This window comes from Andrographis paniculata, unplaced genomic scaffold (genome assembly GCF_009805555.1).
Source record: "Andrographis paniculata isolate CXL003 unplaced genomic scaffold, ASM980555v1 Contig5END, whole genome shotgun sequence".
Taxonomy (NCBI): Eukaryota; Viridiplantae; Streptophyta; class Magnoliopsida; order Lamiales; family Acanthaceae; genus Andrographis; species Andrographis paniculata.
In genome coordinates this window covers 963087-984963 of record NW_026137595.1, presented here as the reverse complement: position 1 = coordinate 984963, position 21877 = coordinate 963087, and the positions used below count along the sequence as shown (strand labels likewise).

General features: G+C 30.1%; 2 protein-coding genes across 2 annotated transcripts; one reads left to right on the top strand and one right to left on the bottom strand.

The window, feature by feature from the left end:
* Positions 1 to 12252: 12252 nt before the first annotated feature.
* LOC127258898 (sulfate transporter 3.1-like) lies at positions 12253 to 16320 on the top strand. Its single transcript, XM_051285960.1, has 12 exons — positions 12253 to 12682; positions 12808 to 13015; positions 13140 to 13311; positions 14002 to 14067; positions 14142 to 14255; positions 14368 to 14484; positions 14575 to 14701; positions 14807 to 15093; positions 15180 to 15370; positions 15451 to 15536; positions 15634 to 15710; positions 15842 to 16320. The coding sequence occupies exons 1-12, from the start codon at positions 12331 to 12333 to the stop codon at positions 16019 to 16021; spliced, it is 1977 nt and encodes a 658-aa protein (XP_051141917.1). The 5' UTR covers positions 12253 to 12330; the 3' UTR covers positions 16022 to 16320.
* LOC127259084 (protein NETWORKED 1A-like) lies at positions 16023 to 20433 on the bottom strand. The gene is made up of 6 exons (XM_051286232.1): positions 20302 to 20433; positions 19575 to 19697; positions 18896 to 19188; positions 17437 to 18819; positions 16250 to 17362; positions 16023 to 16061 (listed from the first exon to the last, which is right to left on the bottom strand). The coding sequence occupies exons 2-6, from the start codon at positions 19675 to 19677 to the stop codon at positions 16023 to 16025; spliced, it is 2931 nt and encodes a 976-aa protein (XP_051142189.1). The 5' UTR covers positions 19678 to 19697; positions 20302 to 20433.
* Positions 20434 to 21877: the final 1444 nt, after the last annotated feature.

The following is a 21877-nucleotide window of genomic DNA, read 5'->3' as shown; positions in this document are numbered from 1 at the left end:
GAAAAACATGTAACTAAAATTTAATATTATTAATTTAATGAATGTTTATATTTGAAATATTATTCAATACTAAATTTTATTTCAAAAATTTTAAAACTACTTTAAGATTTTTATTTTTATTTTTATTTTTTAACTATACAATCCACACAAATTTTTATAGAAATATACTAATATGCGATCAAATGTCTGGGCATGAATTTTAATAAAAATAAATACTACTTATGTCAGGCTATAAATGTCTTATTTACTTTTTTGTGTTATATTTGAATATTAATTATTATATTAAACCGTTGTACAAATTACGAAAAAAATGCAAAAATATTTCAATTAGTGTCCTATAATACTAATAAAAGGATATTTGTACAAAAAAATATACAAATATAATGATACTTTTAATGTTAAGTACAATGACGCAAAAGGTAAAGATGACCTTAGAGACTGAAAGAGAGATAATTATTATATTTTGTTTTTTATAGCAAATATATATATAATAATATATATCTATGCTAAAAAAGCATAAATATTTATTTATTTATTTTTAAAAAATATCACAAACAATAAAAATGAGCATAATTTGAGCGACAAATAAAGTATTATTTAATTTTTCTTTAAAACATCACATCTATTATTTAAACACATACAAATCAAACATTTCATCATAACTCGAAAACAAAATAAAATTCAAAATTATAACGAGAATAATTTTTATCATATTATTCCCATCAACTTCATTCTTGAAAACTAACCGAATGAATATATTGCAATAATTTAAATAAAATACTACTCTCCGTCTCAAAAAATATGAGACTATTACTGTAGATACGAGAATTTAGGTAAAGTATAATTAGTAAATAATTAAAAAGTATATTAGTAAAAATAATTATTATTTAGTAAAAATAATTATAGATTAAAATAAGTAAATAGTTTAATTAAATTTAAGAAAATTATAAAATTTAAAATGCGATTAAAGTGCATAGTTATATTTCTAAAAATAGAAAGAACAAGTTATGTGGGACGGACAAAAATAAAAAATAGGGACAAATTACGTGGAGAGAGAGGGAGTAAATAATTTTATTGTCAGTTGAGTCACAACAACCATCCTAGACTTTAACTTAGTGGCTAATAATAATAATACCAATAATCCCTCTTTATGAATCATTACATAAGTGACAGTTAATAATGATGGCTTGAAAATAATTTATTAAATTAGTATATATATATATATAATTAAATTAACCCTCACCTGAGGTTTTATCTGGGGACATGTTTCAACTTGGGCAGGTAGCAATAAATACCTTTTTTTTTTTACATATAAAATATCTGTAGTTGGGAAAGATTATGGATAATAATGATCATATATATATATATTTTGAAAAAATAAGTAAATTAATATTATATATGTGGATGCAAGAATAACATGAATGCAATGAATTTGTCCACTCTGATCCATATATTTTGAATTTTGGGAAATATTCTTTATTTACATATAATTTTTTTCTTTATAATTTTAAAATTTATTTTTCAATAAAAGTTAATGTCAAAATAATAATAAAAAAAAAAAGGAAAATTATACTAGTACTATCTAAAAAATACATCGAAAATAAAATAAACGACAATATAGAGATAAAATTAGTAATATATATAATACAGGGACCAAAAGATAAAAACAGTAATATGACTCCAATTAAAACTCTGGGGTCGCGACGACGCCTGGTGACTATAACAGTCAAGTTTGGCAATACATTGATTGTTTGGTGGCGGGTCCGGGACTTGGGATCCTAGGTGCATGAATATGGTTTAAAAATGGTACCTGTGTTGTTCCAATTGAATCATGTCTAAGTTTTTTTATTTTATATTTAATGCATGAATAAATAAGTGGGAGCTTAAATTTTATTAGTGTATAATAAAAATGTAATTATATCTTTTTAAATATTTAAATAAATTTTAATATTATATTTGTCCATTAACAATATATCCAATTTTATATTTTAGTATTCATTTTTTTAGTAACTGTATTATCTATCTAATATTATAAATATATTTTCAATTTACAATATATTACACAAATGTCATTATTTTTATATTATATATTACTAATAAGATTAGTTTTAGTATTTTCATCTTTATTTATATCATATTTCACTATAATATTAATATTCATAAAATTTAGTGCAAAAAATAAAAGAATAAATAAATATGAAACAGATGGAGAGAGAGAGAGAGAGTACTTTATTGCGCCAAAGTTTATTTAACTTCACTTTTTTTATATATTTGAATTTAAACTTAATTAGTTATTATAATGTTTGAATTTTGAAATTGAACAAATTACACTTTGCTTACTTGTCTTCGTACTATTAATATTGTCTTTTTAAAAAAATGTTAGGTTGTGTTTGCTTGCGGATTGAATTTTAAATTTACTATTCATCTCAATTTTTTTTTTCAAAAACATCAAATTAAATATCTATTATTTATTTTTTATATTATATTAAAAATCAATTTTACATTCAAAACATCACGTCAACACCTATTTATATTATATTATATAACTATTCAAATTCAAAATTTTTACTATTCAAATCCCAACTCAAAATCCAAATCCCAAAACAAACACACCCTAATATAATTTTTTTATTTTCAAGTCAAGTTCAGATAACATTAAAACAATAATTTATATATTTATGCAACCCTAATATATTTTTTATTTTCAAGTTAAGTTCAGATAACATTAAAACAATAATTTATATATTTATGCAACCGTTAAAAGACTATTAATTACTCCATCCGTCCACTCATAAAGTATACAATTATTTTTGTCACAGTGTTTAAGAAATAATAATGTTTAAATTATAATGGGTAGTTAAAAAAGTAGTGTAATGATATTTTTGTCCTTGCTTTTTGGTATAAAAGTAATAATGTGATGTAAAGTAATGTTATTTGTAGAAAAAAAGTAAGATATTTAATAAAATATTTACTTTGTAATTGGACGTTCCAAAATAAAAATATGTATATTTTCCAGCCGGAGGGAGGGAGTACCATATTCTTCTGGGAACCTGGGTCCTGGACCTCACATGAATACTCCATCTTAAGGCTGCATGTGCTATGTGCATATGTAATAAGTACACATATTTGCTTGCGTAATAATCCAATATCGAATTAATCCTGCCTGTAAAGTTATTAATATTTATCTTGAAAAAAAAATAATTTATTCTGTTTTTCTAGTTAGTGGTTGTGAAAATAAATTATATATATCTTATAAACAATTAGCATGTGTAACGCACGGGAATTGTGTAAATAAATTAATGAACAATAGTTTACTTATTACATATCAATAATCAATCTCAATAAAAGATATACATTAACACAATACTTATTTGTCCTAATTTAATATATATATTTTTATTATTTTTGTCTGCCTAATTTAAAATAATTTTTTTTATTATAATAAAAATAATTATACCTAAATATCTAAATATTTCTAACTTATATAAACATATTTATTTCATTTGTACTTTTAAATTTAAAAATATTAAAATCATCTTGTATCTTACATTAACTAATAAAATATTATTATTTTTAATTTTTTTTAAAATAAAAATATATTGAATTAGGACAAATAAATGCATAACATAAATTTATTGTACATAATAATAACACAACACATATTGATTGATCTCATCACAATGTGTATATATCTTAAAATATCACAAATGTATATGAATTGGCCTTATGTAGTACTTCTACCGTCCCACATACTATGTCCACGTTGTCGTTTCTATCTGTCCCACATACCATGTCACTTTTCTTTTTGAAAAATGATTATACACTTTAATCTCATTTTAAATTTTAATTTTTTTTTTAATTTTAATTAAACTAATTAGTTATCTTAATATTAATTTATAATTATTTATATTATATGATAATTATTTTCACTAATACATTCTTAATTATCTAATAATTACACCACTTCTAAAATACTGTGTCTACAGTGTAGCAGAATGGTATCTGGGAGTATTAATTTTAAAATTTATGCAATATATGTTTATTTTATTTTATTTTATTTTTATGACGTGGGAACCCGCAGTCGTTACGCGAAAGCGCGCATTGGGTAAACTTTCGGTTGAACCTAATACCCTGCATACCAGACCCGACGAAAAAGTCACACTAAGCTATTAATATTTTATTATATGTATATAATTATTAGTTTGATGGAAATTTCTACAGAGCTGTTGGAAAGTGATTTCTGATACACAAGAAAAAATATTGACCAAATTGCAAAGTAGTTTGTTTGATGTAATGAATTTAGTCATTCTTAAATGTCAACTTTGTCTGTATAATAAATATATATATATATATATATATATTAATTGTTGCGTATTATATAATATTGTAGCCCTTTTAATTTATACATTTTTAATTAGAAAGTGGTGATTTGAGACTATTTTGTAAGTTTTGATTTTATTATTTTTTGTTAATGCTATTTTTTATATATATAAAAAAGTACACATATATATATATTTACATTGATATATAATAAATTACGTATTTAATATTTATTGATATTTACAATTAATTAGTTATACACTATTATTGTGAAATTGATATCAAATATTTTTTAAATTTATATAAATTAAATATCTAAAAATATTCTTTATACATGGAACAGCAAAAATTTAGAGATTTAAGATGAGATTTATAAAAATAAAAAAATTACTATTACAATTCGGCGGTGGTTAGCCTATTGACCGTGCATGCATATATATATATATATACCGTACATTATTATATTACGGCATAAAAAATATATATATCATACAATTTATATACTTCCTCTGTCCCAAAACTATAGTTTGGGTTGAGTTTGACACTAATGGATAAAAAGTACGGATAAAAGATTTTTTTGCCCTTGTGAGTGTATTAGTGTACAATTTATAAACATTATTACATTAACCTTTTTTTTTTAATTATAAGGATATATTTATCTTTTATACCAAAATACATTTTTATTTTTAAAATAGACGAATGAATGACGTATATTATATTATTTATAATTATATTATTTTTTGTATTTATAGTATTATATATTATATGTTAAATATATGTATTGTTCGTCTTGTTAATCTGTATTGATTTGATTCGATCAACACAAAAATAGAACTAATTATAACTCCTTGGAAATAGATAATTATAATCGGAGACGACATAACTTATCCAATTCAATTATTGATTAATGTGTGTATGTGTGTGTGATCAACAATAATTGAAAACTTACAAGAATGGGTAATTAATTAATTTATATATATATATATATTTATCTATTATTTATTATTATTCTTTTTTTAAAAAGGTGTATTTTGATAGCCATGTTTTTGTCAGGTAGGAAAGAAACTTGTGCCCGTGACATTATTATTATATATATTTATTATTTATTTAATTATTATTATTATTATTATTATTATTATTATTATTATTTCAAATACATTCCGTTGTCGCCTTCCTACACAATTATTTCTCTGAAGTACACTCACTACTATCTTTGTCTCAATTAATTCACATTAAGGTTTTGTTTATTTTATTTTGTAGTATATTTCATGTCAATTCTCCTAGTGTTCGTATTGGTTGAGCTAAGCTGAAGATTGTAGTTCAAGTAGTTAAGTAATTCTTGATATATTTGAGGTTGAAATTTTAATTTTTTTCGTAAAATGCATGTCAGGAAAAAAAAAAAAAAATTGTATTGATAGTATATTATGTGCTAACAGACAATACTACATGTTTTTTTTATTGTACTGAGTGAAATAAATATTCCGCAAACGGGAGTCCTCAACACGCCCCCTCAGGTGCAAGTGGGTCTGCGAAACTTGCACATGCATATGCCACAAATGGGGACGGGCAGGACTCAAACTCGAGACCTAACCTAGGCTCTGATACCATGTCGGAAGCTAATGACCGTCTCACCTAAAAGCTCGAACTTGTTAGGAAAACTAAGACATTAGTTACATATTCCGCAAACGGAAGTCCTCAACAATTATATATTAAGAAGTAATAATATTTTATTGATGAGTGAAAGTGTGTAAGATGATTTTGATATTTTTGTTTTATATATTTTATGTATGCATTACTTGTATGTATAATAATATGTTTTGTAATTTATATAAAAGTTAAAGTAATATTTTATTATTAGTTTGATTATTTTTACTATAATTGAAAATAGACACTCCATCAGTCTCAAACAACATTTTCAAAATAGAAAATAATTGATTATACTTAATATCTACCCCACATTTTATCCTCTCACATCATCCAAATAAAAAAATAAAATATATATTTTTCTCTCCATCACATCACATAATTTCTAAATTATCGTACTTAATACTATCCACCTAAAAATCCGTGCAAAAAACAAACATTGCACCTTGTCTAAGAAAACATATAAAAATGATATATAAAAAAAAACACGGTATTTTCAAGTTGTATGGAGGCAATAAAACACTATTATTTTAGAATTTGGTTTCATTTTTGTATGCAACTTTAGTGATTATAATAAAAAAAATCATTATATTTGTTTAAACATCACATTCAAACTAAATTTCAAAAGAATAAAAGATCATTGATAAAACACACAATCAAACCTAAAAAAGATGAACAAACAAATTCTAACCATCCAAGTCATCCATGCCATAATGCCCAACACTATTTGATTAATTACAACTGTTTGTTTTATAGTCTATTCATTGCCAGCTCATCAAGAAACTATATATATATATATATATACACACTAGAGTATTAATTAATACTCCCTCCCTCTACTTACAAAAAATTATATTTACTTTTGGCGTGGTGTTTAAAAAATAATAGTATTTTAATTATAGTGACTAGTTAAAAGTAATGTAATGATATTTTTGCCCTTATTTTTTTTGTTGTGTAAAAGTAATGATGTGATGTAAAGTAAGGGTATTTGTGGAAAAAAATAGGATATTTAATGAAATGTTAACTTTGTAATTAGACGTCCCAAAATAAAAATATGTAAACATTATAAGTGGACGGAGAGAGTATTATTGATTAATTATAATTAATATATAAAATATATATTGTTAGCATATAAGTTCCATTATTACAACATGCAATGTCAATGTTCTGTTGTTAAATTATATTTTATATATAGGCTATATTAATATATTTTTTGGGTTGAAATTTATAATATTCCTCCGTCATTCAAATATTTTTGTTTTTTTTTTTAAGTAAAAAACTAAAACTTTTTATATATTTTTTTACCTAAAAAAAAAAGTAAAAATTTTTATTTTTATTTAATTTTTTTAAAACTCTAGTCCGGACAAAAATGATCACACAATTGGATGACGGAAGGAGTATTATTTATTGTATAAACTATTATTGCATGTTACACTCGTATTATATAAATATGTATATTGTAATATCAATTTATCTTACGTATTATTCGTTAATAGTACATTTATTTTCATATATACTCCATCCGTCTTCATACAATAGTCTTGTTTATCATTTTTTTCATCCCAAAACAATAGTCTCATTTCCATAAGTAATCATATCACAATAAAACTATTCCTACTTTTTCATTATTATTACACAATTGCCACTATTTTTTACACTAATATACTCAAAAGGGCAAAAAAAATTATTTATCCATACTTTTTATCAATCACCAATATAATATCAATATTTTTTAAATCTTGTATCCAAGACAATATGACTATACTTTTGGGATGGAGGACGTACTTCATTCCCTTTTGAGTTTTGTTGTTCTTAAAAAAAAAAGTTTGTATGAAAATCTCACAGATTCGTACAAAATTACATTATGTTTTTTTCATAAGGCATTAATATTACTAAACAAAAAATTAGACAATAATAATAATAATAATAATAATAATAATAGATTAACCCGTAGTGTAGAATGCAATGTTGATTAGTAAAAACTTATATATATATATATTTAAATTACGATAATATTTATCAATAATAATTTTTTTAAAAAATGTCACATCAAATTTTAAAAATATTTCAAATTTTAATGTAAAGAGAGCTTCTAATTAATTTTGCATTCACACAGACAACACATGGAGCTGCCGAACAAAAGAAACAGACTAAATTGCCAAATTCAATTAAATGACGAGATTCACCAGAATATTGCCCGAGCTGACGTGGCGTCGTTTGAGTGGGACGCGGGGTAGACCTCGGCGCAGGTGATCCACTGTTAGTGGGCAGCGCCTTTTATATGGTGTGCGTGGACCACCGGTGGACCGTGATGACGTGGCACCAGTCAAACCTGGCGGGTATCCACCCCCCTCTCCCCCCCCGCCCATACCCACCCACCCACAAGATTTTATTGTTATTTTATTAATACTTTTACGTGCCTTTCCACAATTTGACCTTATTTGACATTATTGAATTAAATTATAATAAAAATGTCAATACTGAAAATTGATTTTTCTACAATAAAAAAATAATTGAAATTTTAATTAAATTACGGGTACTATAATAATGAGGTTAGGCTCTGTTAGGCCCAACAATCTGTAAAACATTCAGATTTTTTTTTAATATTTTATTTGATTCTAAATGCTGTCACTTCTCATGGGAATCTAATATCTCCCCTTCATAATTTTTTTTATTAATTAAGTTAATTAATTAATTTGTCATATTTGTGCTTTATGGATAATCCAAACGTGGGGAACTGCCCAATAAGAACGTGCCACGTGGACATGCAAGATGTATACATCCAGCCGACCTTATTGTGGAAACTGCTATCATACGTACATACGTAAGCTTCCATAATTTTGCTTCTTCAATTTCAATCCCACATGCATAAAATTTTTATTAATTTAATATGATTCTTTTCACCTATATATTTTTAAAATTTTTGTTATAATCTATTAATAAGAATTATTTTTAAAATAATTATATTAAATATTTATTTATTTTACATAGCTTCATATATATATATATATTCATTTTTATTATTTTAAAAGTTCTCTAAAATTTTCAAAACTCTTATCCATAATATTTTAGAGTATGTATTTAATTAATTTGTTTAGAGATGGAATTAATTCGAACCTTTAATCTATGGATGTGGGAATATTATATATATTTATAAAATATTAAATCCGGGAATATTTAGCCGAGGAACAAAATTAAAAGTAAAATAAAAATTAATAATTGGCAAACTCATCCAATAAGAGTTAATTTAAGTTAAATGAGTTGATTTTTTTTTAAAAAAAAAAAAACAAAAAATAGAATCGGATTTGAAATTTGATAGTAGAATTAAATCGAATTCAAATTTATAATTTATTTAACAAGCCAATATATTAGAAATATCGCCTATTTTGACAGTGAAAATATATAACGTTAAAAAATAATGAATATTTGTATTCGTTTGTCTGATCCTATCAACTTTTTTGATAAATAAACTTTATACCAATTAGTAAATAATGGAGAATATTTGCAATTTGTTAATTGGGTTTAGAGTTGAAATAAATTGAAAAGGTAATTTATTTAAAAATGGATATACCATATAAACTATAATGGCTAACTTTGTTACTTATCAACTATATACTCTTTTCAATTATGGAATCCTTATCTCCAAAAATCAAGATAATAGTATGTGTATAAATATATAAATGATTGTTGTTCCCTACTATAAGGATGGTGACAACATATGATAAATAAATAGGTAATATATATATATTAATTTATCCTTTCAATTTATTTTATTACTAATTTTGGCAAAGTCAATAAATAAAATATTTAATTATTATCTTTTATTCCACACTTATTTACACTAAATATCAGTATTTTTATTACCCTATCTCTCCTCATTTTCTTTAATTTACTCCCAACTATTTTTTTTTTTACTTTTCAATAAAATAATCATTTTTGTTAATTTTCATGCCGGAATGAAATATTTTAAATTTATCATACGGATGAAATAATATAATATAATTGCAGCATATAAATTCAAAATAAATACTATAGTTCATATAATACATACTATTATAATTGAATTAAAGATACATATAATATATACATATATACATTTAGTTATAAGTCACACTCTCTTTCATCAACATTATACCTTTTTCTTTTCTTTATTTCAATAAATATATAATTATATTTATATCAGAATTATTTGTTTTTAAAATTAAACTTTAATATATATCATTTTGTAAAATATAAAAAAAATAAATAAACTAAATAAAATTGTTGTAAATATATATAAAATAAAAAAGAGAGACCTTTCTTAAGTTTCTATGCCAAAAAAACTCTAAAAATATTTATATCATTTTTTTAAATTCACAATAATGACATGGACAAGCCATTTAAGAAGAGAACCACCGATATAGGTGGTCTAGCCCCATGAGTATATTTAGTTTGGTCTTTTTTAATACTTACTCCGTCCCATATACCATCTTCATATTGCCATTTTTGTCCGTCTTACATATCATGTAACTTTCATTTTTTGGAAAATAATTACACACTTTAATCTCATTTTAAATTTTAATTTTTTTTTATTTTAATTAAACTAATTAGTTATCTTAATTTTAATTTATAATTATTTATATTATAAAATAATTATTTTCACTAATACATTCTTAATTATCTACTAATTACACTCATGCTAAAATACCTTGTCTACAATGTAGCTATTTGGGATAGAGAGAGAGAGTAGTATTTTAGATCCGATGTATTTTAAAAGACTATATATATATATATATTAAATTTATAATAATTAAATAATAATAATAATAATTTTAAGTGAACAAATTCTATATATGTTTTTCTTTTTAAGTTATCTCACATACAATTTTTATAGAAGTATATTAATCTTTTATACAAATTATTGTATCGAAGATCATTATACCCAAAAAAATAAAAATAAAAAATACTAAAAAAGGCCCTAAATTGAGCAATGTATTTCTTTATATACATATATGATTTTATTTAATTTTATTAAATATGTATTGTATATGATTATTCATGTTAGGGTTATATTTAACAAGTAATTTATTGTATTATAAAATATTTGAAATGAATTATAAAGTATTGAATTTTATAAATGCCAAATATTTTAAAATCATTTTTGTTATGAAAAATAAATATATCAGCAAACAAGTTTATCACATTTTACAATAAATACTCATTCATAAATTCGAAATAATTGTAACATTGTCATCTAAGTTAATCCCTGATTGAGTACACTTAATTATTATTTACGAAGAATTGGATCAAATACAATTAATCTACAAAACTATCCAATTCAATAATAGCATATTTAATTACATACTTATGAAATAATTATAGATGTGTCTTTTTAAAGGTTACCTATTTAAACAATGCTGAACATAATATTATATAAAAAATAGTACTTCCTCCGTCTCAAACACCGTGCAATATTTCTTTTTTGGTTTGTACCAAACACCATACAACATTTCCAAAATAGGAAATAATTAATTATACTTAATATCTACCACACACTTTATGCCCTCACATTATCCAAATAAAAAAATAAAATATATATTTCTCTCTCCATCACATCACCTAATTTTTTAAATTATCCTACTTAATACTATCCACCTAAAAACTAGTGCCAAAAGTAAATATTGGACATTGTTTGGGATGGGACGGAGGGAGTATATGTTTGTATAATAGAAAAAAATAATATATTTTTTTAAAAATAGACCATAGACTATATATATACTGAAAAAAAAATAAAAAATAATAATAATAATAATAATAATAATGCAGTCTATAATTTAAATTAGAGATAATCATATCTCTGTGCATATATATATTTCAATAAAGGGTTTAATAATTTTATTTTTATACTACGTAATTTATCATAAAATATTTATATTTAATATAAAAATAACAAATGTAATTTGAATTTAAATACGTTTGTATCTAAGTATTTTGTACACGTTAAAGCCATTGGATTAGTGGAGCGGTAAAGACACGTTTGTGAGGAGAAATTTCCTAAATGAGATGCAATTAATCATTCATAATTTGCATTCTGGTTTTTGACTGAACCACAAGTGTTCTTCAGCGCTGAAAGTTAGGAGGTCCCTGCTGTACAGCGCCAGATAAATCAGAACAGTCCAATAAGTGGGCGGCAATATATGAACGCTCCAGATTGAATCCGTCCCCGGAGTCCCGAAAATCTTCAGCTTTAGGGCCCCACGTCACACTCAAACTGGCCACTCCCTCCACTATATAAACCCCCTTTCCATGCCTTCTTCCCCAACCTGCAAATCCCTAACGTTCCCAAAATTCACTCCGGCGAACAATTCCGGCATTGTTGCAGAGAAAATGGGAAACGCCGATCAAATGTCGTCCGACGAATACTCCGCGGAATTCGAGAGCGGTGCTAGCCGCCGCGTCGCCGTTCCGCCGCCGAAGCCGTTCGTGCAGTCGCTGAAGAACACGCTGAAGGAGACGTTCTTCCCCGACGACCCGCTCCGGCAGTTCAAGGACCAGCCGCCGCGGAGGAAGCTCCTCCTCGGACTTCAGTACTTTTTCCCCATCCTGGAATGGTCCCCGCGCTACACTCTGAGCTTCTTCAAGTCCGACCTCATCTCCGGCATCACCATCGCCAGTCTCGCCATTCCTCAGGGCATCAGCTACGCCAAACTCGCGAATCTGCCCCCAATCCTCGGCCTATGTAAGCCAGTAACATTATACACACACTTCTATACACATATCTACAACCGAATTAATAACCGCTTTCTTATTTCGAAACTAATTCAAAATTTAACTCACCAAACACAACTGAACTGTTCATCGCAGATTCCAGCTTCGTACCGGCGCTGGTGTACGCCGTGATGGGGAGTTCGCGAGATCTGGCGGTGGGGACCGTCGCCGTCGGATCGCTCCTCATGGCGTCGATGCTCGGAAAGGAGGTGAATCCGCTAGAGAATCCTCAGCTCTACCTTCACCTCGCCTTCACTTCGACGCTATTCACCGGCCTCTTCGAAGCCGCCCTCGGCATTTTCCGGTAACAAACTAATACTCAAATCCAAATCAATCAATCGATCGATCACTACACAGTTCACACAACCAGAAAAACACGCCTCAATTATTAACCGTCGTCTCATTAATAACCGTCAATGACGGAGCAGGCTAGGTTTCATAGTCGATTTCCTATCGCACGCTACGATCGTCGGATTCATGGGCGGAGCAGCGACGGTGGTGATCCTCCAGCAGCTCAAAGGCGTGCTCGGCCTCGAGCACTTCACCCACGCTACGGACGTTGTCTCGGTCATGCGATCCGTCTTCTCGCAGACGCACCAGGTACACTTTTCTTAATTGTGATTAGCCACTAATTAATTACGATTATCGTGTGAAAAGAATAATTAACTAACCACAAAAAGCATGATCAAATTATTCAATAATAGTAATAGACTATTTTGCCCCTTATCATCATCGTTTTCGGCTGCCATACCGTCTGCTGCGATCGAGACCGTTCATAAATGGTGGGGTCCACGAATGAACGGTTGAGATTTGCCGTCACAGTTTGGCCTTCCCTGCAAGGGAACTGAGAACCAGGCGAATTATGTGAGCAGTACACGTACCCGCCACCCCATACCTAATGAAACGTGGACGAATCGACACCGTTGATTCCTCCACGTGGCGCTTCTAAGAATCACACGATAAATTAGAAATAAACTGGACCGAACAGGACAGGATTGGATAGATTAGAAACTAATAATTATGTGTATATATACATAGATAGTAACATCAAAAATGAATTCTGCCTACTGCTGCTGGCACCGATGATGATGATATAACATCATCTCATCCATGAATTTTGCCCTAATTTGGAAACCCATTGCCTCAGTTTAGATAAAAGGTTTGAAATTTTTTGAAAAATTGGACAAACTTATGGAAACAAAATTATCAAATTATCTATGTAAAGGTAATGAATAAATAGACACAAGTGATGTGTATTTCTGACGTTAGATTAATGAATGTAAATTGCAGTGGAGATGGGAAAGTGCAGTGCTGGGAGTTGTATTCCTTTTCTACCTACTGATTTCCAGATACTTTGTAAGTAATTTATTTATTTCTTTAATAGTGTTACTGATTAAATGGTAATTAATTAATTGTTTGGTTGAATGCAGAGTAAGAAGAGGCCAAACATGTTCTGGGTATCAGCAATAGCACCATTAGCATCGGTGATATTGGCAACTGTGTTGGTGTACTTTACGCATGCTGAGAAACATGGCATCCAAGTGGTACGTACCTATGACCTATGTGTGGTGATGATAGGGTTGGACTGGTTAATTATTTGCAGATGAAATTGTAGTAAATGTGTATTTTGTTTTTTTTTTTTTGGTAACTTGGCAGATTGGTCATTTGAAGAAAGGGTTAAATCCACCCTCAATAATGGACCTGAATTTCGATTCCAATTACCTGACACTAGTTGTCAAAACTGGCATTGTCACGGGCATCATTTCCTTAGCTGTAACTACTCTCTCTCTCTCTCTCTCTCTAGATATATATATATATATATATAGATTCTGACATTCGAGTAAATTCCATTAACTGAAACAGGAAGGAATAGCAGTGGGGAGAAGCTTTGCAATGCTGAAGAACTACAACATTGATGGCAACAAAGAAATGATTGCTTTTGGGATGATGAACATTGCTGGTTCTTGCACTTCTTGTTACCTCACCACAGGTATATATATATTCTTAAATCTTAACTAACTAAACTACCAAACTTACCAACCACAACAAACACTTTTAAGATTGATCAATCGATGATATTTGGTTTGGTAATTAGGTCCATTTTCGCGATCGGCCGTAAACTTCAACGCCGGGTGCAAAACAGCCGTGTCGAACATCGTGATGGCGCTGGCGGTGATGGTAACGCTGCTGTTCTTGACTCCCCTGTTCCATTATACGCCCCTTGTCGTTCTTTCGTCAATCATTATCGCTGCCATGCTCGGCCTCATCGACTACGAAGCAGCCATCCATCTCTGGCATGTCGACAAGTTCGACTTCCTTGTCTGCCTCAGTGCCTATCTTGGCGTTGTCTTCGCCAACATCGAAATTGGCCTTGTCTTGGCCGTAAGTATTAACTATATCGAATAATATATATTGTAATGAAACAGAGGTTTCACAACTTATAAACTAACTAATTTATGGTTTTGCAGATTGGGCTGTCTGTCCTAAGGGTGCTATTGTTTGTAGCAAGACCGAGGACATTAGTTCTAGGAAACATTCCGGATTCTAAGGTTTACCGAAGCGTTGATCATTACGAAAACGCGCAGAATGTTCCCGGGATTCTGATTCTCGAAATCGACGCTCCAATCTACTTTGCAAATGCAAACTACTTAAGGGAGAGGTAATTAAACTATTCAAGATCATACTAAAAGCCCCGGCTTTGTCAATGATCATGGTTACGAGCTTCTTTTGTGATTACAGGATTTCGAGATGGATTGACGAAGAAGAAGACAGAGTGAAAAGATCGGGAGAAACAGACTTGCAGTACATTATACTTGACATGAGCGGTGAGTAACACAAACAAACTTATAATCGAAATTCAAAAGTACATATAAATGCAGGCAAGTTTCAGTCATGTTGACAATTATGTTTTGGCTTATTCAGCCATTGGAAACATCGACACAAGTGGTATTAGCATGCTCGATGAGGTTAAGAAGATCATTGATCGACGAGGGCTCAAGGTAATTAATTCATGCTTAGTATATAAAAATCTAAAAGCAAAACTAAATACAATCGCAGAATCATGGATACTTAATAACATTAAGTAACGAGCAATCTAATCGAATTCACCTGTGGTGTGTATCGACAACAGCTAGCACTGGCGAATCCGGGAGCGGAGGTGATGAAGAAGATGAACAAATCGAAATTCTTGGAAGAATTAGGGCAGGAATGGTTGTTCTTGACAGTTGGCGAGGCTGTCGGGGCCTGCAACTACATGCTTCATAGCTGCAAAACAGCAGATCCTTGTGTTAAATATAGCAATAATGTGTGAGCTAAGCTACCAATGGCAAATAGCAATTAGGAAACAGTGTCTGCAATCACGAGAGGGTCAGATTTTAGCAGTGCCTAAGGCACTCTTTCCTCCCATGCTATATATATATTTGTTTGTGTTTAAGATGTATCGAATAGTCGTGTATCTATTTTTCTTGTATTGAAAATGAAGAGCAAAAAAAAAAAAAAATTCAAAAAATTATAAATAGATATCGAAATGAAGTCATACCTCATGTGTAGAAGGCTTAATGCATGCGCAAAACCGTATTTTCTTAGGCCTTTTGTAAGTTCTTCGACTCACTCCATAGATGTATTCTTTTAGAAGAACACTTCTTCTTGTCTCCTGTGTTTTGGTTTGTCCATCGTTATCGTTGTCCAGTTTCTGTATAGCTAATTTTAACTGCTGCACTTCCTCTTCGAGCCTTCCGATGTTTTCAGCCATGTTTTGTGCTTCTTGTGATATTCTCCTGCTTCTGCCGATCTCATTTTCAAAGTCGAACGAGGAATTCGTGCTGGAGGATAGGCCATTGATGCTTCTCATCTGTCTGTCGTTGCGATCGATCAGTGTTGCAACAGATGTGTCAGCTTCTTGAAGTTGCCTCTCGAGCGACTCGCATTCGATGATTCCTTTCTTGGCTGTGGTCGTTGAAGATAAGGCGAGTTTCCTCTTCAGGTCTTGGACAATGATTCGAAGATTTTCCAGCTTCTGAACATCTGAATTGATCCTTTGTAAGTACTTCCTCTTGTTCCCTTCTTGAAGAGATGTTTCAGAGATTTGTGACTTGTCTACACTCTGCTCTTCCTTCGAATCCAAAGTCGAGCAATTCCTGCGTTTAGGTGTCTTCGTCACTCTGAGGAGACAAATATCAGTATTGTCCGGAGAAGATGGAGAATCTAATTTCTTTGACTTTGTAAATGTAAGGCCAATATTGCCATCCAAGGCGCAAGTTTCCCATAACTCGGAAGCTCGTTTGTTCATTTCCAAATTCTCCCTCTTCTTGAATGAATGCGATGAAGTACTAGACACCCGATCCAGCAAAATATCTTTTGTTAAAACTGCACCATCTGTTTCCGAGATATGATCAGACATAAGCTTCATATTTGTCTGGTGTCGTACTCTCTCAGACTGCATGGCTTCTAGCTGCCTTGTCGAATCATCCACCTTCAAGCGGAGACCGACATTCTCTTTAGCCAGTTGCTCGTTGATATCAGCAGCTGCTTTCGCAGTAGCTTGAAGCCTAACCCGTAATTTACACAGGTCAGAAAAGGTGCTCGGCACGGAGGTTTCCTTGCCATCATTAGCAATGTCTTTGTATGATGAATTACTTGTTACTCCAGCACCCTGAAAACGAAGAAAAGACTCAATTAGTTATAAAGACATTGCAAATTATGCATAGGCAATGTTTCATTTCATACCTGTGATTCGTTGTTTTCAGGATCTTGAAGCTTGATATGTACACCAATGTGGTTCTCCAAGGATGCAATACATTCCTTCAACAACGAGATCTCAGGGCCACATGCATCCAATTGAGTTCTAAGACACTTGTTTTGGTTCATACAGCGGAGACATGCTTCGTGTAGCTCAAGAACCTTCTGCTCGTAAATAAACTGATTGATCATGGAATAGTTTAGCTGCCGATAAACTGATTCTGCCTTGGCCTCCATCTCATCTTTCTCTGTTATCTTCTTTAGCAAATTACCTTTCATAATCTCTTCATTGATCTCTCTCTCAATAACCTCTTCGCGCAGATACTTGATTCCTTCTTGTTGCTCGATAATTCTTGCCTCCAACTTAGAGATCTTTTTTGCAGACAATCGGGATTTCTCAATGAGCTTCAGATACTCCAAACTCAAGGCATAATTATCTTCTTCCATCCCTTGGGCTGTTATTTGTAAGACAGATATCTGAATTTCACTAACTATTGCATTATCCAGTGCACTATCAAGTTCTCTCTTTCTAATTTCACATTCTTCTTGCAGAAGTCTCATTTCGAGATCTTTTCTAGTGTTACTAACTTCGGTCATCTGCACATACCGGGCATGTTCATCTCTCTCCGACTCTAAACATGAGCTTAGCTCATCGACTCTTTGAAGAGTTGAGTTCTTTTCTTTCTCCAAAATTCTGCGCCGTCCTTCCAATTGTCGGTAAACTTTTCCGAGTTCTTTCTGCTTCTTGGTAAGCTCTTGAGTCTGAGTTTTCATCTTTAGCATCAAAGCTTCCATCTCCGAGTGGAGAGACTGGTTCATTTTTTCTAATAGACAACATCTTTCTTCAGCACTTGTAAACTTGGATGCTTCATTATCATCTATCTCCGTATTGAGGTTCTTGGCTTCTTTTGGAGCACATGGGAGATTGCTCGATAGCGTCTCGAGGCACGACTGGTATTGTGTGGCTGCTGCTTCCTTTTCCTCAGTCAAGCTCAGAATGCTTTGCTTGAGGATTTCGATTTCAGTCTCGGCAACTTCAGCTCTCTCTTTCAAACCCCTGTTATCTTCTTCAGCTTGTTGTAATCTGATCTCAAGGTTTGATATGTATCTTTTCACAGCATCATTCTTTTCAACCACTGATCCATTTGGTTCAATTTTTGGCTGTGCTTCAACTACTTCAGTATTAAACCTTTCATCATCAACTATGCTTGCGTGGTCCAATAGCCTTCTGAAATCATCCCTTGCTTTCGACATCTCTCTCTGGAGATCGGACAGCTTCTTCAAACACTCTTGGTGCCGTGCAACACCAGCTTCTTTCTCGGCTTCAAGTTTTGTAATAGCTGCCTTCAGCGTAAGAATCTCCTCAGCTTCCTACATGTTAGATTTTAGCTGTTATTTCATTCTTGAAAATCAGACCAAAATAGGGAACACGAGACCATGCACATACCGGTTTAAACATCTCAGGAGGTCTGTGATCAGTTCCAGCACTTGGAGGTGAATTATCAGTAAACATCAAAGGAGCATGATTTGGAAGAGCTTCTGACATAGTATTTTGTGCGTGCCGAATCACCCTATCTGCGTGGTCGTACCTTTCTGCTAATGCACGATATGCTCGGTAAAAATCCTCGACCAATGTCATAAGCTCTGGCCGTCTATTGTAATACATCTCGGCCTTCATTGCAAAGGAATCCCCATCTTCCTCAATGAGCTTTATCATTGTTTTGATTTTGACATCAATATCTGTATCGGTAAAATCATAGTTGTTAGCACTTCCAAATCTAAAATATGCATTCTGCTAATGAGACGAGGCATTCACAATTTGCTATATGACATTAGACAATCTGATTAAAAGCAGACAAAGTTGATAAAAAAATTTGAGTTAGAAGATCCTCAATCAAGAAAAGTTTCTTCTCATTCCAGAGTCCAGAACACAAACACTTACAAGAACAAAGGAAAAGTATCAAAAGCAGACAAAGTTAACTAAAAAATTTGAGTTAGAAGATCCTCAATCAAGAAAGTTTCTTCTCATTCCAGAGTCCAGAACACAAACACTTACAAGAACAAAGGAAAAGTAACAAATACCGATCCCAATAATGAATAATAAGATATAATAAATGCTTATTTACCTGTTAGATTCTCCTCGAGCCACTTTGAGTTTTTGGGATATACATGACTATCCCACCACCACGAGTACATTCTCCTAGATTCTCCGTGTAACAAGCTTGTCATCCCTTCGGCTTTGCAGATGGCTGTTTGCTTAGTTTCAATGTTATAATTCAGCAATGGTTGCGACGTCCTCAGGAATTAAATTAACCAAGAATTATCTGGCGAATTACGCTATAAATTAAACCAAAGATATTAAGTGAAATTCAGCAAAACCTAATTGAAGTAATAAGAGCACCACGAGCAAAACTACCCTACAACGATTCTACGATCGACCAAAGCAAAACACTAATTAATAAAAGCAATTTTAACGATGATCATGCAATCCGCAATTCTACTGCACAGCGGAATCAAAGGAACACAATATCGTCACATCAAACAGATTTACAACAAACCAATGCGTCGAAGAAACGAACACTTACTCGAAGAGGATAAAAAAACAAAAAAGCACAGAAACAGAGAAAACAGATCACGTACGTATTATTGTATTAAAAGTGTTCAAAAACAAAATCTCAATCAAATCTTCCACTCTATCGCTGTGTCGCCAATAAAATATGGATCCACCAAGCCTGTGTATCCGAGAGTTTTACTCTGTATGCAGTACCAAACTATGCTATGTATATAATATATATCCTGCGCCAGTGATTCAAATTCTCCTAATATGCATGAATGATTGACGAACTACCTTACTTGAAATAATGCAGCACTTCAAAAATAGAGGAAAAGACGACGACGGAGGCAGATTATTGGGAATCAAACGCTATACTTCAATAGTTCCGCGCTACGCTCAGGCTTCCATATCGAATTCTTCTTCCTTTTTCCGCTGGCTTTCGATCTCTGCAAGTATATATATAAACGGTGTTTGTCAATGTTACGACGTCGTTTCGCCGATCTCCGAAGGTAGTTTTTGGTTCTCCGAATTACGTGGCATGCTGTGAGACTGCCAGCGCATCATCGTGGGATCCATTCGGATCCAAAACAAAAGGATTACCAAGATATAATGATATTATTTTATTCGAAACTAATTAAACCAACAAATATTGTTAAGATTTTTGTTTTCAAATATATTATTTCGATTTTGATTTTGATTTGAATGTATATATATATATATATATTTTTTTTTTTTCTTTTTTCGTAAAACTCTGATTATATTATATTAGAATTACAAATAGTATTTTAAATTAATTTAATTACTAAGTTTATTTTAATTTGGATAGTTATTATAACAACGTCTTGACTTTTTCAGCAACGGCTAGTAAAAACGGGAATAGGATGCAACATAAATTTTTTATTTACTCTTTAATATTTTTATAGAAATTAATAAATAATTATTTACTAAAAAAAAATATTTTAATACAATTTAATATAAATAAACCGGTACGTGATTAATATATTTTATACAACATAGTGCAATATATAGCATATATTTAATACATATTTAATACGTTGGCTATACAATATAACACATTCACTGATTTCATTACAATAAAGAAATTATATCGGTATAATATAATATATAATTCACACAACATATATATTTCATAATTAATAATATTAATTTTAAAAAATATATATTTCATTCATCTTTCAATTTTATACTCGTTTCCTTTCTATTTCTCCGCCCTTCAATTTTACACACATTTCTTTGTAATTGGAAAAAAGAAGTATAAAATTGATAGATTTAGGTCATTTTCAATCCACAAATTTTATTTATGCAGATTTAATTTTAAAAAATAGTTGCTTCAGTATTTTTAATCTAACCCACAACTCTATTTTTTATTTGAATTAATTTTTAATATAATATAAAAAAAATAAAAAAATAGTTGTGTAATTTGATGTTTGTAAGAGTGAAAATTTTGATGAAGAGTAGAATTTTAGGCAAAATCATTAAAAAAACCATACCCAATAAATTTTAATATTTAAACTAAAATTAATACATTTTAATCATATTACTATTACTATTCTCATTTTAACTATATCAATTATTTTAAATTTAAAAAATATAATAATAAAAAAATTAGACTAAAATAGAGAGGTATATGACTGTGTGACAATACGACGGTGTATAATTGTACACTAAATTATATATGACCGTATAATAACATAGTCGTATATAATTATACATGACCGTCATGTTCAAGGTCGGCTGTCACGTCAACTTAATTACGTTTAAATAAGCAATTTTCTTTTTTAGGGGTAAAATTAATGAGATATATATATATATTATGAGAAAAATTGATATATTTTAATTAGATTAAAAATAAAA

What these genes read in the sequence shown, in the direction of transcription:
- LOC127258898 (XM_051285960.1), top strand. Translation starts at nt 12,331, where the DNA reads ATGGGAAACGCCGATCAAATGTCGTCCGACGAATACTCCGCGGAATTC. An exon ending in AGAAACATGGCATCCAAGTG is followed by an intron (nt 14,256 to 14,367) that starts GTACGTACCTAT and finishes GTAACTTGGCAG; the next exon opens with ATTGGTCATTTGAAGAAAGG. An exon ending in GCAAACTACTTAAGGGAGAG is followed by an intron (nt 15,371 to 15,450) that starts GTAATTAAACTA and finishes TTGTGATTACAG; the next exon opens with GATTTCGAGATGGATTGACG.
- LOC127259084 (XM_051286232.1), bottom strand. Translation starts at nt 19,677, where the DNA reads ATGACAAGCTTGTTACACGGAGAATCTAGGAGAATGTACTCGTGGTGG. An exon ending in CTGAAAACAACGAATCACAG is followed by an intron (nt 17,363 to 17,436) that starts GTATGAAATGAA and finishes CTTCGTTTTCAG; the next exon opens with GGTGCTGGAGTAACAAGTAA. An exon ending in TTAAGCCTTCTACACATGAG is followed by an intron (nt 16,062 to 16,249) that starts GTATGACTTCAT and finishes TCGTGATTGCAG; the next exon opens with ACACTGTTTCCTAATTGCTA.